The 26,912-nt window shown below is 41.2% G+C and overlaps 1 protein-coding gene across 6 annotated transcripts in view; it reads left to right on the top strand.

The window, feature by feature from the left end:
• The window catches only part of kif26ab (kinesin family member 26Ab), a 54,862-nt gene extending 28,658 nt beyond the window's left edge, over positions 1-26,204 (top strand). For 3 of the 6 annotated variants that reach the window (XM_077731476.1, XM_077731478.1, XM_077731479.1), the window contains 12 exons: positions 13,445-13,628; positions 15,052-15,267; positions 16,245-16,338; positions 16,488-16,750; positions 17,466-17,649; positions 18,009-18,168; positions 18,431-18,593; positions 19,378-22,612; positions 23,123-23,307; positions 23,949-23,972; positions 24,075-24,225; positions 24,309-26,204. In XM_077731476.1, coding sequence (XP_077587602.1) covers positions 13,445-13,628; positions 15,052-15,267; positions 16,245-16,338; positions 16,488-16,750; positions 17,466-17,649; positions 18,009-18,168; positions 18,431-18,593; positions 19,378-22,612; positions 23,123-23,307; positions 23,949-23,972; positions 24,075-24,225; positions 24,309-24,490 — 5,041 coding nt within the window. In that variant the 3' untranslated portion in view covers positions 24,491-26,204. Of the gene's footprint in view, positions 1-10,732; positions 11,456-13,444; positions 13,629-14,492; positions 14,519-15,051; positions 15,268-16,244; positions 16,339-16,487; positions 16,751-17,465; positions 17,650-18,008; positions 18,169-18,430; positions 18,594-19,377; positions 22,613-23,122; positions 23,308-23,948; positions 23,973-24,074; positions 24,226-24,308 lie in introns of those variants that run through there. The other 3 variants (XM_077731482.1, XM_077731480.1, XM_077731477.1) reach the window with 3 other exon arrangements.
• Positions 26,205-26,912: the final 708 nt, after the last annotated feature.

Below are 26,912 nucleotides of genomic sequence, written 5' to 3' on the forward strand. Positions count from 1 at the left end.
CTTCTGTACTCTAGAGAAATGCAACTATCAACATTGTTGGTGTTTTCTTTGTAAATACAAGTTCACCTCCTCAAAAGAAAAATATAATTCTTTACTTCGAATGTGATAAACATCAACCTCAACTATCACAATTTCTGCCCTCCTTTCCTCACTATGCTTTTGTTGGCTGAATTATATTTGTTAGAAATCAAGTCTTTCTTTCAAGGTCCATCCATTCCCTAATAATTTTGTAAAGAAGCTTAAAAGCCAAGAAAACACAGGGTCAGTAATGACCAATTAAACTGACTCTACAGTTGCATGGAGACGGGAGGGGTCAAGGGTCAAACACTGACTGGCTGTTATGCATATCATTGTAGGTTTGTGTGTGTGTGCATGTGTGTTTAGGTGGATTGTGGGGCTAATGAATTTAGAGCCTTGTATTGCTATGACTAGCACGGGAAGCTCTGATTGCCTTGTGACAGAGCATATGATTAGTATATTGACACAACGTGGTGTAATGAAACCAGGTGGAATTCACAGCAGGAGTGAGACTGTGAAGATAACTCTTGCTTCTATTCCCATATTCCCGTTCCATTAACACCTGCTGATTGTAAAGGTGTGTTTATTAACCATAAGCCCCATGATATTTCTCTGCGGGAGGGACACAGGGAGGAGCGGACTGCTCAGTTTTCAATATATTTTGTAAAGTCTCCATGTTTTTACTCAAGACAACTCCCGTAGGCATAGTCTGCTTTAGTTAGCGGGCAGTTGATGTGGACTCTTGGTGATTTTACACTAATAATCTTTTAATGTGAGATGCTATACAGCGCACCAATGAATCAGTCAATTTTATCATGTGGAAACCATTACAGACCCATCCATCCATCGAAAATATGTGATGGAGGGGCCCTATTTTAAATAGCACGTTTCATACACTAATACACGGCAATTTCAGCTCCTTTTCTTCAACGCCTAATTTCTCTCACTGGTCTGAGAGAATATTTTATTTGTTGCTCCGAATGGCTTTGTAATCGCATTCATTTACTTCCAGTATACGTCAACTTCGATGCAGCTTTTTCTAGTGCTTTCTGACCTGACTGGTCATCGTCTCCCTTCTACCAAATTACTATATTTCACTTAATGTTCAACTGTGGGTTTATCACAACCAATGTGAATTTAGAGGATCAATATGGAAATCTTGCAGGCTGTGCAGACTGCAGAGGTGGCATCAATGTTGCAGGGGCATGGCTGGGACATCTGTTTGCTGGAATGTGACCTTGTGGGAGTGTCAGGAGGAAGTGGTTTTATTGTCCCCGCCCTGCAGCTGTTGACCAGGTGAGTGTTGTTTGCTAATGACTGTGATTGTACCGATGGAATCTTCCCGTGATTGTGGTAGCGGGGCATTCAGCCGTCATTCTTGTGCACATTCACATTTGTGCTTTTGTGTTTGCGCAGCGTCCCTCTGAGCTGGTCTGAGTAACCATAGAAACACATAGTTGGCTTTTAGTAATGAAATATGACTGATTTTCCTGTGGAAATCAGGACATTTGAGAAGTAGACTGTAATTTAGTCAGATGAAGGAATCAGCATCTTTTCATTGACTGAACTTCTGTATAAAAAATAGAGAAATAATAGAAATTTTCTTGCCTTAAATTAAAATGTGTTTTAAATCATCATCATATATTACCAAATGATATTCTGTAGACGTACTAGTTTTCTTATCCAACATTTTTTTCTGCTCATATCATCTACTTAGTCATAGACATCTTTAGACTGTAAAGAAGAGCCGGGAAGTGAGAATGAGGTCATTCCTAGTGTTCACTACATCTGATTTTAAGATCACTTTTTTCTGGTCTGCATTCCCATGTTGTCCTTTGGGAGTTCAGGAGCCCATGATTGGGGTATTTGGCCCATGTGTGTGTTAGTCTATAGGTGGAAACCCCAATGTGCTGACTGGGTAAAGATCCTGAGAGATCCCAAAAATGCAAGCGTCCCCAACCCCTTCATAAATGTTTGTAACGCTAGATTACGACTTAACAATTGTGTGTTTTTTTTTTTTTTTAAACGCTGCCGAGACTTTGTTTTGTAAGATGGGCGGTTGGGCCTTGGAGACAATAGGGATAATTAAAGTGAGTTGAAATTACATTCGTGTCAGCTTCTTAACAACTGCAAATCCTCCTTGATTTATCTCATGGTGGTAGTCTTCTGGATGTATTGCATGTAAAGAAAATGTATAAATGTGGAACGTGTTGTTCGGTTGGGTTCCCTGTGATTGGCAGTAGGGATCATGACTCCTGAAACCTAGATGGGGCTGATAATGTGGAGCACAAATGACCAGCGAGTGAGTGTGTATGCACATGGGAAGAATAACCTGACAGCTAGGCTGGGCTTGATTGTAAGCACCCGGAAATGGAAATAAGCAACTGTAATATAGAATATTTCATTTAGCCCTCTGGGCTTCATGTAGTAAGTTGTGGTCACAGAACATTCCATTTTCTTAGCTGTGTTATGTTTGTTATTTTTGTAGTCCAATTAACCCTAGATTCTTGTTTCCACACACTATACTTTTGTCCTTTTTAAAAGTAGTATTTTTTTATCAGCCGTGTTCCTCTCGCTCTACTTTGCAGTTTTGCGTAGTTAGGGCTGGACTGGCTGCTCCCTGGAGGGTAGAGGGTAATGGTTGTCTTGTCAAGCCACCATAAGATGGATTCCTCCGGTGGGGCACGAGTGTGAGCAGAATGTATAGCATAGCAGAAAACACACTGCTGAAATGCTGGCTCTCTTGAATTGGTACTGTGATGTTAACCCAGTTACTTCCAGACCACCTGACGAATGAGAAATGATTCACATCAATTTGTTGAAGGCAAACACACATGCCTGGGGCAGCAAATGGTGCAATCAGAAGTATGGCGTGGGTGGAATTTGACATGGTTGTTTGCTCTGTTGTATTTATCTTTATTTACCATCGGATAAAACACTGATTGCTACATTCTGATATTGTGGCACCGATGAAGGCTATGAAGCAGCTGCTCCACTAAATACGAAGGAATCCATTCACTTTCGCCTTGTCTCAATGACGACTCCTCAAACTAACTACCCATATATTGCTTAAAATCTAAATGCAGCTCTTCCCATTTCTTGCCCAAAAGTCGTGGGAGAACAGACTAGTTTTGGCATAGGTAATTCAGATTTAGATTGTATGTTGGTGCATGTGGTTTCTGTTAGACTGTCATTCCTTTGGAAACTTTGTTTGGTAGTGTTATGCCCTGCAGCAATTGTGACAGCTAGACGGGCATCACTGCTGGCTGTCATCATCAACCTGAACGTGAGAACAAAAAGTGGAGAGCTTGGTGCGACTTGCATGAAGACCCTCTCCCTTGTTGCACTAGATAAACCTCTGAGTCAGTAAGTCTGTCTGGCCTGCTCACATAGCCTGCAGAGGGTGGATGTCTGACAAACAAAAGAGCTGAAGTGCTGACGTGAGGCTATGTGCTCAACCCCGGTCCATGTAGACCAAACCCTGAGGGGAAAGCGAAAGAAGCATGGCACTGCTGATAGTTTTTTCCCCCCTCACACATAGTGATGAGAGGACTTTTGTACTCATCGTGTAATAGAGCTGAGTTTGTCTCCAAATATTTGTTGGGTTAATAAAAAAATGCAACAAGTGTGGCCCCATATGTGGGAAGAAAAGGTCAAACCACTCTGACCACTCCATTTCCAATCCATGAAGGCATTAAAAAAACTCAGTTGGAAAAATATCCATGAGATAATGAATGTGCCCTAATACAGTTTCACAAAAACTCGGCCGTTGAAGCATTGAATCTACTGAAGCCTGTTGTATTTATATTTGTTTATGTATACTGTAGATATCATCAGTTGTTACTTTGAATGGATATCAGATCTCGCACCTCTGAGGGTTTCGGTTTACCATCCCCTGTAAAGTCTTTTTATTGTTAGTAACAGGTGCTATGCAAATTCACAGTTATCATACCGTTAGTGTTTCAAGATAAGGTTGTTCAAATTGCTTTAGCTGATGAAAGTAGATAGACATACATCTGTGGAATTGTCTGACCCATTATGTACACATGCAAAATACATCCCATTGGCCTCTGATCTCTGGAGTACTCCCAGGCTTTAATATGGTACACTCACAGAAACAACCATGTCTCATGACAGACTTCACACCTCATTGCTCAGTATGCAGGTCATCACAGCCTCCTGTTCGCTATGAATTACTAATAGCTGCCTAATCAGAGCTTGTAGATTGATTTCCATAAATGCTTCTCTCAGGAAGACGCATGCTTATCAATGGCAAAGTCCCAGTTTAGATTACCATTGAGGATAAAACCTTTGTCAGGGTAGGCCTCTCAGCACTCAACTCATCAACTAAAGCTTCTAAAGAGAATCTCTTCAGTATTATCATCATCAACACAGATTTTTAAATTTATGTTTGAGGAGCATACCTCGATCTTTCTAAAGTTCAATAACGAAAGAAATATTTGTGGATATATATACCTTTTAAGAAAACAAAGTTTGATTGTAACAGTACTTTTGAAAATGCATAAAGTTAGATTAGATTTTTGTAATCTCATCTCATCTCAGCCCAGACTTCCCTCTACCCTGTCGCTTCATCCAGCTCTCTTTTGTAATATCAAACTAAAATTTTGCAGTAAAGCTTGTATCCTTGCAGTATTTACTGATAATTTGATGGAGATGAGCAAGCAACATTAATTGGTAATTACAAGGACATGACAAACAGAATATGATCAAAACAAAATGACAAAACACAATTTGGGAACAACCAAGAATTATAAGAAATCCAAACACACTAAACAAAACCCAGACCGTGGCAAAAGCCTCTCTCCTTTTCTGAATATATTGCTTTGGATGGCAAGGATTTTTTTTTGTAATCTGTTCACGACCCACTGTGTGAGAACTGACTGCAGATGCAAAAAATCCCATTATCCCCTTCCATATTATGGTGCATGGCCCATGTTACTGTGTGAGTGTGATACAAGATCAACTTCCTGACTTGAATAATGCGCTTGTAGTGTCACTCTTTGTCAATAGTTAAATATTCCATTTTTTATTTTCATCTGCTCTGATCCTCTTGCTTCTTTTCACCTTTCCAAACCTGCAACTTTGGCACACTATCTGTCCGCATGTTTCCTAATAGCAGAACACCTGCTAAATCTATTAGAAAAGTTGCATATCATGTCATGTAAACATGAAAGATGAATGAGCACATGTAAATGCTCCCCTTTCCTCACTGCCTTGTTGCCCTTGGGTCACAGTTATTAATCACTGAAATGATTTTAGAAGCCTAGAGGCCACTTTGTTGTAATAGCATTTAAGTGGACATTGAAATAAATAACCACTGGGTGTCTCTCCTTGGCTACAAGTGATTAATAAAAAAACAAAGTGGTGCAGAAGCTGCCTTGTCCACAATTATCATGTCTCATTCGGACACTTTACATGAGTAGCAGATTTACAAGTTATACATTGTATACAGGCAAGCATATCATATCCAAAATATTACCTTTTTGTGTTTTTATTTTATAGCCCTCAGTGTGACGCCCACATTTCCTTGACCGTAAATATTAATCGCTCATTGTTGACGTTTGCAACACATCCTGACGTTTTTTAAGGAAAGGTGTGGGTGGGAATGGCAGTTGAACCCGAGTTCAACAAATGCACTGAGTGTGTAAAGTCATTCCAGATGATTCCCTACAGTGGCAAAGATCGGCACAGCCAAAATGCTTGGTGTAGAATGCGGAGGCGCAGGGTGTAAATGCAGAGGAAAGGATGAAAGGAGCTGTTAATCTTTGTCAGCAGTGCCTCAGTGGCTGGGGGTGAAGGTGAGGTGGTGGGTGGGATAAACTGCAGTCTGAGCAAACCATAGAGTATATGTCTTCATTATCATCTGTCAACCAACAGATGAAAAGTGAATTTTTGTGCCGAGGTCCCCCGGCCCTTGCATGTTGAATCGGGTTTGACATAATAGCCGACCGAGCACTGAACATATAGCTCACAGAGCTAAACCGTAGTGGCTTGCACACAAAAGAGAGGTCAGAAAGTTAAGAATTTATCGTTGACCCTCATTGCAGGTATTCCCAATTCTTTCGTCTAGACTTTAGAGCTTTGTATTGGCGCCTTTATCTCATTGACTGACAATTGGGTCCTACAGAATTAGTTGCCTTTTCTTTGTCTACTTTCCAAGACCTAATGTTCACCCTCTTTAAGGCTACTATATTAGTGAAAACAATAACATTACGTGTAAATGGAACTATAGCCCCGACGTTTGCCACAAAATGCCCCTCATTTAATAGTGTTAAGCCCTCATTAAGATTGTTTAGAGGTCAAGAAAGCATTGTGGCTTGATGTGGATGCAAGAGACTTTACGAGTAGAACAGGAAACACCCAAAAAGCCACAAAGTTACAGGAAGGGGGGTTGTGCATCCATGTAGACCCCAATTAATTCTCCTTGGAAACAATTGACTCCTTTGGACAGTTTTAGCAATTAAGTGTCATTTTGTTGTCACCTAGTTATTGAAATCTCAATGCAACAGCGATGTCCTATGTCTATGTGAATGTAAGTTGGCGTTTAACTGTCCGATAACACTTATTTTAATATGATTTTACACCAAACCAGGTTTACCTGAATATTAATGAGTTTTTGCACCAACTGTTCCATTTTTTTCTTAGCCAACTGGTGAATATGATTTTTGAAGGGAAAACGATTCTAAGGTGGCTGTGTCAAAGGCACATTGGCCATTATTTCCTTCTCCAGCATCAAATTATTTAGTTTTTTAATGGAGTCTCACTGATGACTGAGCTGCACTTTCTTGTGGCTTTTATTCTTCATTCTATTGTAAATGGAACTCTGTGTTTAAACTGTTTTTCATCTTCACTCATCATAATCTCTTATATTCATCAGTTTGATGTCATGCACATTTCTATCTAGCATTTTCTCCCGTCTTATATCATCAACAAATATAATCTTTTCTTGCATGATCAACACGTGTCGACAGTAAAAACAAAACAAAGAGCTAGTCAATGACCTATCAATAGCAACAACTGTCAACGGAAACATTATTATTAATAGGTAGTTAGAACAGCAGCATAAGTCTGCTTATTGCTGGCTCTTAGATGAACCCTATTTCTTATTAATGTTCAAAAAGAATATAAGATAATATTAATGGGTACTAATTAAGCTACAAATAAGACCCCATCTGGTATTTGGTGTCCAAGGCCAGACAAAAACAAATGACGTGATGAAAGTCTTGTGGAAACAAAGAGGACATTTCAAAGGCCTTGGTTCAACATGTTTGGTACGATACTGCATGATATTGACTAGGTAACTGGAAATACCATCCCTCACTGTCTACTTTCACAGGCGTTCATTTATCTGTTTCTACTAAACCTTTGTCTTTCTCCGTTTAAAACTTAAAGTGGACGGATGACAGACTTTGCACAAAGTGGAATAACACAAGCAGACAGTTCAACACTTCCAAGTTTAGGGAGAGATGAGATTCACTGAGCAATAGATAGGAATGTTAATTCTCCTCCATTTGAGCATGTCTCAGTCTGCCATTATTTCAAAGTGAATGGACACTTGTGGTTCCTTTTCATGCGGCTTGTGAAAGTGAAATTATGGATTTTTGATACATTTTTTTAACATTCCAAGTATGAATTGCTGTTTTTTTTAATGTTATTAAGGTCTTAGATGTTGTTTTTATTGAATTAAGGAAGGAAGGAAATGAAAATAAAATACACGTGTACAGGTGGTCTCATTAGGAGCATCATACATTTATGCATATCATACAAAAACTGTGTTTTCTTTATAGTCTCTTTATTTCCCAATGCGCATCATGGTATTTTTTATTGGCCAACGCAAAGCCATTCCTTTCCTTGCTTTATTTCCAAATTCTCGGTGTGTATAACTCTTCTATTTTTCATGTGACTGCATATATAATTGTTCATAGCCATAACCACCCTGTGTGATTAACCCCAATTATTCCAAGTGGGTTTTTACTGGCCGATGTGGTATAATGGCCGTTTATAGGCCAGCAAAGACATGCAGATTTTCACATATTTGGAAAAGTGCCCATTTGATCTGCATTGTTTGAATGCCGTGCTTTGTTTGAGCACTCCATCATTTTTCTCTACATTTTTATTTTTCCCCTGCATGTCTTTTGGCCAAAAGGTTGTTTGATCATGTCAAGGGCAGGCCATCAATAAGACAGTGTGTAGTGATTTTAGCTCAGGGGAGGTTTCCTCTTATTGATTTTCCAAAACACAGCACCTCACCTAAAAGACAAGCATGCACCCTCCACAATCAATCTAGAGCATCTGCTTGGTTGGCATTTTGGCATCTTCGCGAGCTGACATGTTTTTGTGATGCAGTAGAACCTCCCTTTAATAAATCCAGGACAAATTGACTGTCTCGCCAGATGTGAGGAAGTCTGAATCACTGTGTTGCAACTCATTATTACTGAGATGTGAGACTGGCTGAAGCTCAACATTACTTTTCCTATTCATAAAGAACCATGCCGTACAGCTAATCAGCTGTACTGTGAGCACGTGTTGTGCACAGTCTGACATCCTTTTTACTGACCTGATCCCTGCATAGGGGGGAAAAAGAGAATCACTGAATTGACACATAGGCAACACAGTAACTAGTTACAGGAAATGCTGAACAAATGTGTGAGGGAGTTTCAAGGGCAACACAGACAACATTGCACAAACAAGGTAATAGGTGCAAGCAGCTAATGATTCTCAGGGGCTGAGGAATTTCTCTTGTTGATTTGACAATGGCTGAAATGAAAGCCTGGTGCCATTAATGAGAGCAGGCAAAAGGGCGGAATTGAAAGAGGGCAGGCCAAACACTACCACTCTGCTTGTTTTCTTTACGCCTTTCTTTCTGGCTACTCTCCTGTTGCCATTCCTTAAACAATCAGTTTCTTTTTATTTTCATCCGTCTTTCTTTTCGATATGCAGCAATCATTATCTGTCCCCGAGCTCTGTTCAGTGGGAGACAGTGATGTATACGAAACGCTATCAGTGCAATTTCAACTGTGACCACTTCCAATTATGACGTCATCTTGACATATAACATGTCAAACCTCATGAGAGAGAAGCATTAGTCTAATAATGAATGGTTAGCCTGTCAGTGTGACCAGTGTTCACATTAGTATTGTCTTTCATTTGGATGCTTGGTAATCAGGACTGCTGTATTTCCTATCCAATAGAGGTATTTTTAGAGTACCTGATTTGTTCACATAGTTGAAATCATTCAGTGTTTTTCTCTTGGAAAACTTAGTTGTATTAAAACTTTTGTAGTTGAACTATTTGGAATGTATTCATTTATTCTTGAAATGATTTTTATGACCTGGTTGGGAGAGAAAGTTTACAGCATTACAGGTTGTTTTAGGATATACTTACTGGCTGCATTATTTTCATTTACCATATATTTTTGTCAGTATTTTCAATTCTCTAACAATAAATCAATATATCATGAAGACATTAAGATCAGAAGTCAAAAATCTGTGCCAGCACGTGCCTAATTAGGATCCGATAAGATACAGTGGAACTGGAGGCATGTGGCAAAGCTTGAGGGACAACTCCTGAACTCTACAATAAGCCCCGGAGGCAAATTAAGTTGGACATGCTGCAATACAGACTGTGGCGGCTTGGAGGAAAGTAAAGGTTATGTGATATTTCAAATTGCTTCATTACAATTCTGTACTTGGCAAATAGGTAGGCAAGGGTCAGGATTTTATTTGCCTTCTATACTCCCATAGTCAATCCATCCAAGTTCATAAAAGGGGCACTGTGTCAGAAGGGGTGAGACACCAGATAGACAGAATGAGGGACAGAAAGAGAGAGAAAGAGAGGGAGAGAAAGAGACAGAGAGAGAAAGTGTATACTTGTGTTCAATGTTCTTTCATCTGGCAGCACTCATAGCCACTCTGTCGGGCGCTCTCCAACAAGACTGTTTGGTTGGCATCCCAGAGAGTTCCAAGCTAAATTGGCAGCCCAGGGAATACAGGACGCTCTCACCCTGATGCTCGCCCACGCGCAGGCTTTCATTCTTCTTTTTCTACCCTTGACCGTTGACTGACTGCACTCATTCTCACAGCCCTACATCAATCTGCCCCTCAATGATATCATTTGTTCAATGTCTTTGCCACCTCGCTCTCGTTTTGTCACAACATTACTCATCCTGGTTATCTATCATGCTGTGGTTATTTAAGTATTTGACTGTATTTATTCACAGTATAACTAATGATGAACAACACCTGGCTGATTACACCTTTCAAGATGTGAGAAAAAAATGTTTCTAATGTAATGACCAGCCACACCAACATACTTAGTTCATGCATGTACTGTAGGCATGCTAACTGAATCTGTTTGAAGTGTGGGACCCTAAAAGAAGAGAGGGCTCCTGTGTGCATTAAGTATTCATCTGATGTGCAGTGGGGTGCAGTCCATGTGGGTGCGCATGTTGGGGTTAGAGGAGCCTCTGTGCATGTGTGTATGTGGGTGCGTGTGCGTGCGAATGTGCATGTCGAGAAAAAACAGTACTCCCAAATTGCGCCGCAAGCAGCCAGCAATCGAGCAAGCTGACACTCTGTCTGGCTGTTGAAGGGAAAAGGGGATGGGCTGGGGAGAGTGAGGGAGAGAGAGCAAACCAGAGAGTGAGAGCGACACACACACACATAGCAGGGCAGCTGCCAGAATTTCTCTGGTATTACAAGGAGCAAGAGGAAGACTAGGAATTCTCCTCTTTCTCAGCCTACTAGAGGAAATCTTTCAGCCCAGTCAGGCATGCCGATTCCTGCATGTGAGCAGCAGGGTCTGGGAAGGACGTGGTCTTCAGAATCAGCAGCCACACTACCACAGGGGATTAAGCATCCAGCCACTGGTGTGAATGCAGAGTGGATTGATTGAAGGGGCGAAGAGTAGAACTGTATGGAAACAGTTGCTGGATTTTGGAATCTTTGGATGGAGGCTGAACTTTTTGGGGAGCACAGGGATGGAAAGCCCTAGAAGTGCTTCCTTGGTGCGTGAAATGAGGGGCTGCTCAGTCTCGTCCTGACCCCCTCAAATCCTACTTACAAAAATCTCTCCGGACTACCTGAAGCCCCCCCACCCCCCACACATATTGTGTACTCTTCCTGTTTGCCCTTCCTGTCCTGCAATACCCCGAATTCAGTTACAAGGTTCCCCACTCCTCCTCTCTCTGGGCATCGTCTTTCTTCTGTGAAATCAGTTGGACCATCTATGATTGCGATCGGGGAAAATTTGAGCCCGGTGCCTCACATTGCTTCATTCTTGCAAGACTGTGGCGACATATCAAAGGCTCAAGTAATGGAGAACGCTGACAAGACAGACATGGACTGCAAAGTCGAACTCTCTCAGTTGTTGGTTTGCTGACTATGAGCACACGTTAGATAATGGATTGGAAAGAGCTGTAAGTATACATAACAGTATTCTCTCTAACTTTATGCTATTTGCAGTTGTTGTGAGTGCATGTCAATCTGATACTTAATCCTTACTTGCTTTGATCATTTTTTTCCTCTAAATTGCATGAATCAGTTTCATTGCCACAATGTTGGTAGTGAAAAGGTGGGCATGTTGCCTGAGGGTGTCCTCACAGTTTATTTTCCATTGACTGATCATGGCCAAAAACGATGGATGAGTGGAGCGGTAAAAACAGAAAACGTAGCGAGCCATTTATTTCCTATTTCTGTGCTTTCTTGTTTTGATAAAAAAGATAGTTAAATAACATAATTTTTTAAATCTATCTTTGCTCATAATAACGTGTGCAGTTTTGATGTGTAGTATAAATAAAAAATTAAGGTTTGCTTGCCTTTGAATGTAAAAAATAACCCCAGGGAAATAGTTATGAATCAACTAAATAATTTCCTATTGTTTTTTTAAAAGATGGATATCATGCTTTTGCTGATGCATGACTGCCAAATGGGCTGCATTTATCTTGATTGAATGTGCTAGACATACAGTCCCTCTAAGTCCACATACACGTGGATTGCAGCAATGTGCTCTATTGTAGTTTCAACCTGTCTTCTATTTCGCCTTACATTCATCTCCTGTATTTTTTCCATCACATCACACATCAGAAACCCCCTGGGGAAAACCTTCTCTTGTAGTCCTTTTGGAAGCAATAATTATTCCATCAACCGACAGCATGTTCCCTGATTGTGTTCAAGGGTTGTCGCTGCAGTACAGTGGAGTGGCAAAGGATGAAGGAGTGTTGAAAGGGAGGGGAGGTGCTGTTCGTTTTCACTCTAGGACACAGGGTTGGGCGGGGTCTTTTGGCAGAGGACCACTCCTGCCCAGTGGAACCCTGAGAAAGCCTAATGGGTGTTCCTTGCTTGTGTTAATAGGCAATTGTGTTGTGGCACTCTTGTGGCATCCCAACAACTCCAGCACAGTTTCAGTGAAATAGGGGAAGAACTGCACTCTCTTTGACCTTGCATATCCAAATCGGCTATTAGTTAATATTAAGATAGCATGCCTATATTTGGCTATATTCCCTACCGACCATGCACTGTATAAAGTAGCTGGACTGGAAAACTCAATTGCCTTTGTCTGACTCTCTCTGTATGCTAGACAATTTGAAGACTTTCCAAAATCTGACTTACATAACAACAATTTTCAAAATAGCAGTTATGACAGATATAGTTTTCAGTAGAGATATCGCTGATCAGAACTTAGATCGAAGTTTATCGGAAATGGGGCCAAATCAAGTCAATTTCAGTTTCAAAATCAAGTAAAAAGATCAGAATTTTAAAATGTTTTGCTTTGTAAGTGATATTTTGATTGACAGATCTGTTTGTAATCATTGCTCAGTGTGGTCAGTGATAATGATAGTTTGATAGTTATTTCCATGATTTAACAAGCAGCATTACATTTTCCACACAGTGTCAGCTAATTTAGTCCCCCCCCACCACCCTCTAATAAATGGAATCTTTTTAAAACAACATTTCAGCATGTTCATTCATTTTTGGAGACAAGCCAGCCAATATTTTTCTCACCAAACTGTACCTTCTTTGGAATGTAGGAAAATAGCAACACCTCATGTTGGCTTTGAATTATAAGAAGGGATGATACTCTGTGTTGGAATTGTCCCAAAGGCAATTGCTATTGTTCCATGACTGTGACAGTCATCTTTGTTTGTTTGATCCAGATCAATTCAATGCTCTTCACAGCTATGTCAATAGTCCTTTGGGATAGGGAAAGTATAAGAATAGGCTCTAAAAAAAAGACGCATGACTGCATCATATTTCTCAGTAATGGTGAATTTGTTCCCGGGGGTAAACGAGAAGGACTTGTTGGCTTTCTGATTGTTACACAATATGTCTTATCTCATATAGCAGAAAATATTTCATCAATAATCTCATTTGAGTATTGTTGCCTACTTGTTCTTTTTTCCTTACAGGGCTGCTCAGAAACTTAACCTGTCCTCCAAACGAAAGAAGCAGCAACCTTCGCTGTTCCATCCACAAGAGCCCTCCATCTACCCCACCAACTTTAGCGGCGTCCTGCAGGCGTCACCCCCTCCTGCCCCACCATGTCTCCTCCGTGCCGTTTCCAAAGTGAAAGAGAACCCAGGGATAGGAAAGGTGAGATGCCAGCAACACTACGTGAATCATTTCAATCAAGAACATCCAGGTCTCACTTCAAAACTCAAACGGTATTTTACAACAGATCACAGATGAGCATAAAAATAACACTTCTAATTAAGCAGTTAGAATTTTGGTGAATAAAAATAAAATGCGACGGCCCGGCGACCGAGTGGTTAGCGCACCGGTCATTAAAAAAAAAAGCTGTGTGAACACATCATTCTTCCTTTGTGTTTTATTGGCTATTGTTTGTCTGAGCGAGCATCCTGTATTTATAAAACAGAAGTCCCTGAACAAGATTTGGTCCCACCTCGATAGGAAGAACTTTGTGCCAGGTATCCCAACAGTCGGGCCATTTATTATAAGTTTCCCAATGAGACACACTAAGTCTGCAGAGGAAGATAAGTCATATTAGATTGTGTAATTTTTTACTTTTTTTTCGTAATTTCAATCAATTATTAATGAACTATTATTTTATTATTCGGAATCATAAAAAACAAGAATGACTTTGCTTTACATTTACACTATTGAACAATTCTCATACAATTTTAAATCTTTGTACCAATACATTTGAGTGGTGATCTGAATTAGTATTTAGACGGAAGTGATTAGCAAGGTTTTGCATAGATGAGAAGAAAGACATCTACTAACACAAAATAGTACACGCTTCAATTTTGCATGATAGATGTAGAATCCCTGTATGGTATACTAAACTCGCATACGCTGCCCATCAGTAACCATGGTGATTAGGTGTACAATGTACCTCATGATACTGTAGCATATTGTCAGGCATAATGGTGACCTATGGCATGTGCTAATGTGAACCCTGAAATTCTTGTATGGAACCTGCTTTCCACTTTACAGTCACAGATGGAAGCAGAGGGAGGGAGGTGAGAAAGTAGGAACATTGAGTAGGTGGTAGAAGGGGGATTATTCTTGGTGGTGAGCTTTTCCCCGTCCAGAAAAACACACCACTGGGGCGTTAATCCTCCCGCATGGCACTTGCTTCGCACACATCCATCTGCACCACTCCATGCCTTGACTTTCAATGCACACCTTGCCGCCTTGCACTGACACCATTAGGCATTTACTTGACCTGCTGGGTTTGCCAGCCATTGTTGGATTGAGTGTTTCCATGGAAACCTTCCTTGTCCATCAACTGTGATACAGATGTCTTGATGTTAATGTGCAATGTGGTAGGCTTTCTTTTTGTAGGCTGAGCTATTTTCAGAACGCCTGCAATTAAATGCATTGTAATCTATTTTTTTTGTCTCAGCGACAAACAGAATGGCCAAATGCAGCCAGTAATTTTAATATAATTTCCTACATCTGTTTGTGTAGTCATTTTTTTCATGATTTATTGATTTTATAATTTAATCTGCCCTTTTGTCACATTTGATTTTCCTTTCTGTCTTGGCTCCAGGTCAAAGTGATGATGCGCATTTGCCCATCCTTGGAGACGACAGACTCATCAGAGTCTCAGTCTTTCCTGAAAGTGGACGGCAGAAAAAAGCAGGTAACCCTCTACGATCCTGCATCCAGCCCGCCGCACTCAAGTTCAGCACACAGACGCTCCGCCACTGTTGCTGTGCCAAAGATATTTGCCTTTGATGCTGTTTTTACCCAGGATGCCTCACAAGTAAGTACACACTGTGTATGTTATTGTGAGCATGTCCGAAGTGTTTACGAAGGTGTCGTGTGGGGCGTTACTCTCTCAAGGATAAAGGAATGTCTTAATGCTGACAGGGAGTGGCCACAGGCTCATGGAAAAATGCTGCTCTTGGGTCAGAGGGCACTCTTACCAGTGTGGAACTAACAGCTGGGTGTTTTAAGCCCTCTTTGGGAATGGTTTGAAGCCACTCCGGTTATACCTAACCTCGCTGCTATGTATATTGAATCTTATCCCCCGGAAAGCATGCACGCTGACATGAAAGACGAAAGGTCAGATACATGTTTACTATGTGGTCGGCCTGTTTTACACAGGCTGCGGTTAAAACGACTCCAGTTGTCAAGCAATTACCGCTCCGAAAGTTCCCCATGTTGAAGGGAACTTTTAATAAACGCAAGTGCAAATAAGAGAGGATTTTTTTTCGCCATCGGTCAAGATACGCATCATCTCTGTAATGGAAAGAGGTGCTCCATCATTTCCTCTACTTGCTGAAAGTGTTTGCATAAGTAAGCTGCTGATAGTTTAAGCCTAAAACGTTTTCACTGCAGAGCTGGAGCCAACATTCTAGATGGTGCCGCTGGGACCGCACTGCTGGTGGCTAACTGGATCAGCAAGCTGCTGTGCTGTTAGAGGCCTCGTTTGCTGTATGATGAATGGGAAGGGGGGTCTGCTGCACACGCACTTCCCCAAAGGGGCTATAGTGAAACGGATTGCAAAAATGAACTACATGTTGAAGCATGCATTCATAAACCAGGGAATGAAACGTTCTGAATGCGTTCCCATGACTTATCTGAGGCAAAAATGATAATTTCAAAGGCTACCTGTTGATGTGGACCCTTGTTTGAAAGTTTTTGGACACAGAAAAGCCTCAAAACCCTTGACTGCGGGTGTATTGCTGTCTTATTTGTGACTGTAATTTGATTTGAACGGTGGATGTTTTTCAACAGGCAGAAGTGTGCTCAGGTACAGTTGCAGAGGTCGTTCAGTCCGTAGCGAATGGTGCAGATGGGTGCATCTTCTGCTTTGGACAAGCAAAGCTTGGTAAGACTTACCACCTACAAGAAATTACATACACTAAACTGATTTTAACCTCAACTCCTCTAATGAATTTCAAGTCCTTATGCAGTTTTCTGACCTCTGTGATAACTAGTTAATCGCAAGGCATTGATTTTCTTTTTTTCTTTTTACAGGCAAGACGTACACTATGATTGGCAAAGACATCTCCACTCAGACTATAGGTGTTGTACCTTGTGCCATCTCCTGGCTATTCAAGCTCATCAATGAACGCAAGGAGAAGACGGGTGCACGCTTTTCCGTGCGGGTGTCTGCGGTAGAAATCTTTGGGAAAGAAGAGGAGCTGAAGGACCTGCTGTCTGAAGTTTCAACAGGGAGCCAGCAGGAAGGCCCATCCCCAGGCATTCATCTCAGAGAGGATCCTATTTGTGGCACACAAGTAAGAAGCATTCCAACATGTGTTTCTCTTTAGTGTGTCGCTTCTTCTTGGGCAAATATTGACAATGCTCTGTTTTTATAGTCTCCCTCCAATAATATTTGGCTTATCAAATTATTTCTCTCCTTGCTGGCATGTACTATTCCTTTCGCTGTAGATTTCCACCAATGCCATCAGTGCCTTAATGATGCCTTTCAAACTAACATTGCATTGACTCTTGTCAGCATCAACCAGCCTCTGTTACATGTGTGTGTGTGAGCACTACCCTTCCAAGCACAATGGAAGTATTATTGGGGGATGGTGTGGGTTTGAAGAGCCACTCACAGGTGTTGCTGTCAGATGTGAGGGTGGATGTGTGTGTGCCCTTACTTCAAAGACGACTCTCCTTCCGCTTAGCAGCCACATGGAGTTTCCTTTCATATTTCCTTTCTTTCTCCTTCTCATCCAACTTCATTATCATCATCCCATCCACGGTGAAGGGCTTACCTCTGCTTCCTGCTGCATCATTACCTCTGCTAATCTTCCTGTCCCGGTGCACATATCTGCCATTTTAATTTCCCCTGAAACCCAATCTAATGGGCAAAATGTGTGTCTGTGTCCAATTAACCAACTCCCTTCTTTGCTCCTGTCCTGTTCCTATTGTCAAGCATCATGTGGCTTCTTTTGCTCACTGTAGTTTCTTTTATGAAACACCCATACCCACCCAACCCCCTTACAGCTTCAGAATCAGAGCGAGCTTCATGCCCCAACAGCTGATAAGGCGGCTTTCTTCCTGGATGCTGCCATATCGGCCCGCAGCACCAGCCAGCCCAATGCAGAGAAGGAGGAGCGCCGCAACTCCCACATGCTGTTCACGTTGCACGTCTACCAGTACCGCATGGAGAAGAGTGCAAAGGGAGGAAGTTAGTGCCATTTATTGTAGCTATTCTGTGTTTCCTTTTTTTACCTTATTAAATTTAAACACAGCAGTCCATTGGCCAAATGGTTAGCGCGTCGGCCTCATAGATCCGGGTCCTCAGGGTCATGATGTTGAGTTTGAATGTTTGCCCTGGACTACTCCGGTTTCCTCCCACATTCCATTAATGGATGTAAAGGCCCCTTGTTTAAGTTAGACTTTTTAAATGGATGTCATAACTAAACTCCTACACAATGATAGTCGACCGGTCCAATCTGGAATATGGTGTGTAAGTAAGTTTGTGTACATGTATAAAGCATGTGCTTTACTTACTCTTTCGGCTCTCTGTTGTTTACCTGCTTTCAGTGTCAGGTGGACGTAGCAGGCTGCACCTCATTGACCTGGGGAGCTGTGAAAAGATTCTTAGTAAAAGTCGAGAAGTTGGAGGTGGTGCTTGTCTTTCTCTGAATGCATTGGGAAACGTCATCATGGCTTTGGCAAATGGAGCAAAACACGTACCTTACAGGTGAGAATACTCAATTACACTGCCATGAAATAGTCATTCTGTATATACACCAGGCAAGTGTTTTCTTCTTCCATTACGCTTGGATTTAATATTGAGCTTTTATTCATTATGCCAACCACCACTTTAAAATCAAGTAATATGTCACTTTACAATGTAAAAAACAAACATGTCCTGGTAATAATTCAAATTTGATGTCAGATAACTTTGTAATCATTACAATTCATTGCAGTATTATTTGCTAATAACAATGTGCACCCTGCAGAGACAGCAAACTGACTATGTTGCTGCAAGAGTCCCTTGGCAACATCAACTGTCGAACCACCATGATTGCCCACATCTCCGATTCGCCGGCTAACTACGCCGACTCACTCAACACGATCCAACTAGCATCGCGCGTTCACCGTATGAGGAAAAAGAAATCAAAGGTACTAAGATCACTTCATTTCCATGTTAAATATTAATAGTGGCAGCAATGAACTGATGCTTGTAATGAGATTCCATGTAGTAATATTGCACTTTTGAAATATGATTTTGCAAGCCATTCACATTATTCAACAATTCACTATTCCTGTTGTCTGATGACTAATTATCATAGAGAAATATTATTAAACATTGAGTGTTGCTGTCATTCTGTATAATGCAAGTGACATTTTATTGTCCATGTTCCCTATGTGCCCTAACTCCATTTTTTAAAAATGGGCCTTCCACCTGTAATTCTGAACCTATTACACAAATGAATGTGTAAATGTCTCCCCAATGAAAGATTATCAGTGGACCAACTCCGGATGTATTTTTTTCTCTACCCTGCAACACATAATCGTGTAATCAATACCACTGCCTACGGCATTGTGTGATGCATTCCTTTGTATTATGGAAATATATGCTCCAGATAATTAGGCGCAATGACAGCATATATTTATTCCTTTACGGTTCTCGGCATGATTACAATGTAATTCACACGAGGCAATTCATTTTAGTGACGTTAATTTATGTGTGACTATTGATGTGCACTTTTAACCTTGCGATAAACATTGATTGATATTTTCACAGGAGTTAATTTTACCTTAATCGTGGTTAGAGATTGATTAAATTTTAGGAATTCATATACAGTAGTTGTCAAGTCTTTCCAGAGAATCAGCAGGTATTTTAAGTAGTACCTGGACACAGTATTCCACCCATCCTTTAATTATAATTTTCTTTCCCTTCCAGTATGCATCCAGTTCCTCTGGAGGGGAAAGTTCTTGTGAAGAAGGGAGGATTCGTCGACCACCTCACCTCAGACCTTTCCATCCTCGTACTGTAGCCTTGGATCCAGATCTACCCTCTCTGCTCAGTGACCCAGACTACTCCTCCAGTAGTGAACAGTCATGCGATACAGTCATTTATGTGGGCCCTGGCGGAACTGCAATCTCAGACAGAGAGCTCAGTGACAATGAAGGCCCACCTTCCTTTGTTCCCATCATCCCTTCCTTAAACAAGAAGAGGACAACAAAAGAGGGTCCTTTTGACAGAGATCAATTCTTTAAATGCAACACATTTGCTGAGCTTCAAGAGCGGCTGGAATGTATTGATGGTAGTGAAGAACCTACAGCATTTGTTGGCGAGGGCAAGCAAAACCAAGCAAACCCCAAGCTGGACAAACCTAAGGAGAGCGAAAGCTCTGTTTCACCAAAGACTGTTGCAAGTCTGACTTGTAACAAGGATGGCATTTCACCCAAACAATCTGCTAAAGCTGTTGCTGTACAACCTTTTTCCAGTCCCGGCCATAAATCTGAAGTAGACATTTCAGAAAAGCAAGGCATACCAGAAATTGAACAACTAAAATGTGTTCCAAATGTATGCAGAACCAGTGCTGATGGTGAAAGGATTTTGGTTCCAGAAAACACTGTTGATTCTGATAAATTACAAATTGCGGCAGCAACTCATCCTGAGCCGGTTGTAAGGGAGAAGATATACTTCAACAAGAAAGCTTCTCGCAAGGAAACTTCAGAAAAGGCACAACGATCTAACACTAGGATGCCCCCGGTAGGCATGAGCCACCAGGCTGTGAAAAGGAAGGATCCTTGTACATCCCCAATGCTCCGGGCTCCAATGGAGGTTTGCCGGGTGAGCTCCACCTTACAGGAAAGGTGTTTTGATCGGGACATTTTGAGAGCTACTGTCACCTTGCAGCAACCTGTGGAGCTGAACGGAGAAGACGAACTGGTGTTCACTGTAGTAGAGGAGCTGTCTATAGGTAGTATAATTGATAAGGGCCGGCCATCCAGCATTGTCAGCTTTAACAGTGACTGTTCTTTGCAAGCCATTGCCTCTGGCTCCAGACCTGTCAGCATCATCAGCAGCATCAATGATGAATTTGATGCCTATACCTCATCTTTAGAGAGAGGTCTAAACATTGAATTGGTCACACAGTTACAAGAAGGAACAGTGGAGTGTGTACATAGTAGAGGTTCTTCTGTCAGCTCTTGGCTTAGTGAAGTTAGTGTCAGCACCTTGGAGAGCGAAGGAACTCAATCTTCTGATGTATTTCTGCCACCAGAAAAGGACATTGGACCAGAATCCACCTTTCATTTTGATTCTCTTGAAATGGTTCATAGCGTGACATCGACAAGAGATACCAAGAATTCACTGAACGACAGTGGATTTAGCTTTTCTGAACAGGACAGTGACAGTACTGCTTCAAGTAAACTGTCCTTGACAAAGTGCCCACCATCTCCAGATTCAACCAAAGCATCCTTGAGATTACCTTCTAAAATAACTAAGGCTCATTCACTTAGCTCCACGCTTTCACAGTGTCCTTCCCTGGTTCATTCTAGTCTTCCTCGGAAGGTGAAACCTACCTCATCCATCCCCAGTAGTAGCAATAGCAGCAACAGCAGAGATATACCGAGGCAAGAGACGAAACAAGAGAATCCATGGCAGCGCACAGACCTTTCACAAGCGCAAGCGATGGTCACGACCAGTAGGTTTGTTAGAACACCTCAAAGTGGAATCTCCTCTAGCAAAGTATCCAACAACTGTAACAGTGTACCTAGGCCTTCCAAGCTACATGGGGCTACCTCTTCCCAAAGGGTGGTTGATGGGTGTGAAAAGACTGCCTGTAAAAAATCGGATCCTCCCAGCCGAATGCCTCAGTTAAGAAGAGGTGCCACCACCTTAGGAACAGTGCCCGTCATCCATTCTTCTACAGAATACAAGGGGACACAAGATGTTGCACCAACAACAGGCCTTAAATTCTCCTCTCTAGGGAAAAGCAACAAGGCTAACTCACAGAAAGCAAGCAATCTACCTAGACCTGGTTGTATATCACCTCCTCTTCCACCAGTAAGAAAGTCCAGTCTTGATCAAAAGACCAAGATCCTTCTACCCCAAAGTGCCTTAAAGTTAGCATACGGGGAAGCCGGAAGGAACTCTGGAGCAAGAGTAGCGGTATCTGAAGATGAACATGAGGTTCGCCGCAGATTAGACTCCATTAGTTCCAAATCCTCCAGCCTGAGAGTTGACCATAGCAATGTCAAAGTTACATCAAGTTTGAAGGCCAGGGGGGCGAGAGCTGAAGTTGGACATCACTATGGCAGCCAGATGTCATTGGAAAGGTCGGATAGCTTGCCGCTGTCCAGCCCACGACCCATGCTGAGTCGGGAAAATAGTGGAGCAAGTCTAGGGAGCAGCAGTAGCAAGGGTGGAAAATCTATTCCTAGATTTGGTATTCCTAATTCATCAAGTTCCCCTATTGCTACCTGCCCGTCATCGCCATGTGGTGGAACTATGAGTAAATTGGGACAGGGGAAATCGGCAGGAAACCCTCGTGCATTAGGAGCTCTCAATAGCAGTAAAGCCCGCTCACTGTCCGCCAACAATTCCAAAGGCCTAAGTTCCTCCACTAAATCGTTGGCTAGTGCTGTGACTAGAAGCACCAATGCCAACCTTCCTCCATCAGGCAGAATGCCAGGTCCCCGGACTACTGCTGCTGCTGTCAGTAGTAAAACCGGGAGAGGCACTATCATGGGTACAAAGCAGGCAGTACGAGCCGCCAACAGCCGTGTGAGCGAACTGGCAACAAGTGGCATATCGGGCAAGCATGTGTCAGTTTCCGCGGACTCGGACAGTGGCAACGACAGTGGCGTGAATGTTGGTGATGACAAATCATCAATAGCTATGATACCCTCCCCATACAGCAAAATTACTGCTCCCAGACGGCCCCAGCGCTACAGCAGTGGTCATGGAAGTGACAATAGTAGTGTCTTGAGTGGGGAATTGCCTCCAGCCATGGGTCGCACAGCTCTCTTCTACCACAGTGGTGGCAGTAGCGGATATGAGAGTATGATCCGTGACAGTGAAGCCACGGGGAGTGCTTCCTCTGCACATGACTCAATGAGTGAGAGCGGAATATCATCTTCAGGCCGACTAAGGACCTCCAAATATCCTAAAAAGAGAGCAACTGGTGAGAAACTAATTCAATGAATAGCACGTTTTACTGAAAAAACTAACAGTAAACTTCCCACATGGAGTTTGACGGTACTATACGTAACTCTGTATGTAGCCGAGCGTTCATGCTCTCATGCTCCATTATCCAAAAAAGCCCTTTATCCCATCCTTTCCATTATCCTTTCTTACTCAGTTGCAAATTGGTATTTCATTGTATTTTCTTTCCTTCTGATTCAGACACATAAATTATTCATCTATATATGGAAACCCAGTGATGAATCTTTCAGAAAAGATGATTCAAACTGTTTGATGAATTGAACATGAGCCTTTCTTTTTTAGACGGCTGCATACGATCATAAGTATCTGGAGCCTCAAAAGCTCTTAAACATAGTCCATTAATAATTTTCTCTCTGTGAACCTGCAACGTAGTAATTTATTAAACACCTATGCAACAACCATTGCTAGACCAACTTTGGCATTATTTTGATTTGTTTACAGACTAACCCATTGACCCATGCGTTTGTAGGTTTCCAGAGAAGACGCCTAATTCCAGCTCCCTTGCCTGAATCAGCATCTTTGGGGAAGAAAGTTGGCACAGCAGGCCAATGGGTTGACTTGCCCCCAACACTGAAAGAGCCTTTTGAAATCAAGGTCTACGAGATCGACGATGTGGAACGCCTTCACAGAGGACGACTGGAACAAACTGATGAGGTGTGTGCCGAGTTATTCCCAACATGTTCAACATGTCATTGAGTCGATGTGGTGAAATGCTATTGCTCATATAGGGTATGAATCAAATGACGCTCACTTGTTAAACGTTAGTAGTATTCTGCAGCTACAAAAAGTGTTGGGAATGTCGTGGCTCTTTTCTTCCCACTTTCTTTTAAAAGGCAGAGACAAGAATATCATATATCAGATGTTTGACCTTCAGTCAGCTGAGTTGAAAATCCCCCTTGGAGCAATGTCAGTGCAGATCCCTACAACCTCAGAATTTTGACACCTCTGGAATCTCAAGAGTTCTGGAGGCAATTAATAACAGGCTTTGAATGATATGTGGACTCTTCATGGGGATAATGAAGTTGTGGGGAATGGCGAATGAATGTACAATGAAGATGAGGCTTGATCAGCTCACCACTCATTGCTGATTGCCTTTTATAGCTCCTCTTCTGTGGTTCATTGACTGCTCCCATAGGTTTAGCACAGCCATTCAGAGATGTGTTATCTTCTCACGTTTGATGGTCTTTTAATTAGTGGACACATTTCAATAGTAAAAAATTATTACCTCACTTCAGTAAAATGTATTAGCAGCAATCATGTTCAACAGTGTAACTCCTTTTTGTCATCATTTTCAGCAATCGTTTCATGACGTTGACAAGGTGAGAAAAAATGTTTGGCTGTATAAAAAACATAAAATATACACATCCATTTAATTGCACTTTACATGAATATTGGTTTTAAAACAAATCATACTTTCTCAGGGGCTGTTGTATTTTAACAATAAGTTGAAGATTTTGGAGAGAAGGCAACAACAAGTAAGAGAATTGAAAGTAAAGCATGATGTCTTGATGGAGGAGTTAGAGGAAACTAAGGGCCGACTGATGATGGATCCTAGAAAATGGACAGGAGAATGTAAGTGTTTTTTTCCCCCCAATGGTCACTGTTTTTTTTTCCCTGAATCTCTTTAATTACCTTTTTTTTGTTGTTGTGAAAAGTTGACTTGGACCCAAGTTTGGATAAGGAGTCACCAGAGTACCTAGATGTCTTGGAAAGGGTCACAGAAGAGCTGGAGTTTTGTGTGAACTTGTGCAAGTCTCGTGTCATGATGGTGACCTGTTTCGACATTAGCACGCAAGCGGGCTCCGTTCTTGACGAACCGCGGGAAGTTGAAGTCTGAGGAAAGATGGAAGTCGATGTGGTGAAATGAGTAAGTGGATAAGTTAAACAATTGGGGAAATGTAGCAGCAACTACAAGGATACTACTGCAAAGAAGAATGCCTAGATTACAAGAGGGCATGTTTTTGTACGAAAACAAAACGACACAAAAAAAAATCGTAACCACTTTGCTACAGTGCCTCGTTGTCCAGGACGTGTTTGAAGGTGAATAAACGAAACGTGAGCACAAATGCATAGCAGTGGCCATCACATACTCTTACCCAAGAGTAAGTGAACACCAGGAAGTGCCTTTATTAAAAATTGTTTCATGTCATTGATTTTCATTTGGTGCCCGCTTTGCTCAAAACAAGCAAAAACCTGAACAAATATTTTATATTACATTGTAAAGTGTATTTATGATTACGTGATGTGTGAAAAAAAATCTCATTCAAAAGGTAGAATTTAAGTGGGAGGGAAAAGAAAAAGCAATAAGCTAATGTTATTGCGCTCCCGGACTTTGCCTTTTGTATTGTTTTAAACCTCAGTCAGCATTTTCATCATTCAGCCTCTTGAGCCTTATGTTCCCTTTTGTAGTTTTCTAGCTCTTCAAACTGGACTGCATTTTTCATGAACGATACATTTGCCATCACCTGCCATCTTGTCTGTAGAATACTGCAAGGTGGAGTGAATGTTTTTTTCCCCTTCTTTTGTCCCTCCAGTTGCCTTGATCACAATGAGTCTCAGTGGATGCACTAAGGTAGAGCAGTATTCATGGGTGCCCAAAACAAGATGTTAAGCCAAAACATATCAATCAGAGAGCCAGTGTAATGGATGGATAATGTTAGTGTTCTCTTTGGTGCCTCCACATGTGCTCATGTTATGGTTTTCTATACAAGCCTAAAATAAGAAAAGCATGATGAATAGTTACGCTGACAGCAAATGGGGATCTATCTATACAATGTAAAAACAAAACAAAATGAGAGAGGAACAGAGGAGAAAGCACAAATGTACCTTGTTTATATTTTGCCATTCACTTGTCATAGATGAGCCTTAGCTCGATGCATTCCACTTTTTACTGAAACGATTTTCTGACTATCGTGACCAAGTGTACGCGTAGTCGCACATGCTGACTTTCAGTATTGGACTATTTCATTTCATGTTTCTTTTTATTGAGGAAAGTTTAAAATATTGTATGAAATCTTTCAGCTTTGACATTTTGGTTTTGCATTAAATTATGCAGCAGATACAAACAACAGGTGCTGATATAATTTAGCAATTTGTATGCCATTTTGGGGATATCAGAAGATTATTGTGGTAAGCAACTTTTTTTGTATTTTTGTGCGTTTTTATTTTATAGCTATGACAATAGGAATTTGTTTGCTTTATTTAAAACTGAATTTCTCTCTCAGGCCCTCTCTGAAGATGCTGCATGAGATTTTTTAATCATTTTTTTAAACAATGATTTTTACTCCATTTTTATCATTCAACTTTTTTACAATAACTTCACATTTCACCAACGTGGGTTTAGGCTTATGAACGAAATACCTGTAGTACCAAACCAAGACCTTTTTTCAAGAAATTATTTTATGTAAGGTCATATTTCATATCAAAACCCATATTTTCGAATATCTTTGTTTTTGTATAGGATTTTCAAACCCTGTGTATAAATGTGTATGATATGGCAGCTTGTGTTTTACTTTTACAGTATCTGTGAATAAAATACTTCTTACTGATTATTTCAGTTTCAGTTGTTGTTTTTTTGTTTGTTAGGTTTTCTTTCTTTTGGTGGGAGGGGTTAACCTTTTTCCTGTTGTTTGGGTCTGCATTCCTTTTCCAACATTCACAGATAATTTCTTTAATATAAATATCAGAAGTGATCATTCTCATTAATGTGTGTCATATACAATAGCGTCAACACAGACAAAGAATGTGGCTAGCCAGGCTTTCCTGCTTAAATTGAAGAAGCACCAAAACTTAAACTATGGGTAGCTTCCACTCCCATCATAGGATGAATTTTAACTACCTGCATATAGAATAGACATGGCCTTGCTTTCAAGTTTCGCCTAAATCGATCTGGATAACATTATCAAATTCACACATTTCCTTTGGATAAACTTTTAAGATTAAAATGACAGGGAGTTCAACATGGGAATGCTAGAAAAGCCCATAGCCGAGAGTGATATTTAATTTTTCCTGTCATTTACATGTATTGTGTATGCAGGCCACTCCCTTTTATTTTACATTACACACTACAAAGTATCCTGGTGTTCCACCACATGCATGAACAAGCGGCAACATAACATTTTTAAACCACAGAGTGACAAACAGAAGAATTGTCAGTTATATTTCACTTGAGATGTGACTGGAACATATCATGCCTCAACATAACAAATGCTCTGATCACAACAATGTGGCAGACAATCAATCTGCTTCCACCTAAATCT

Source organism: Stigmatopora nigra, chromosome 13, assembly GCF_051989575.1.
Source record: "Stigmatopora nigra isolate UIUO_SnigA chromosome 13, RoL_Snig_1.1, whole genome shotgun sequence".
Lineage (NCBI taxonomy): Eukaryota > Metazoa > Chordata > Actinopteri > Syngnathiformes > Syngnathidae > Stigmatopora > Stigmatopora nigra.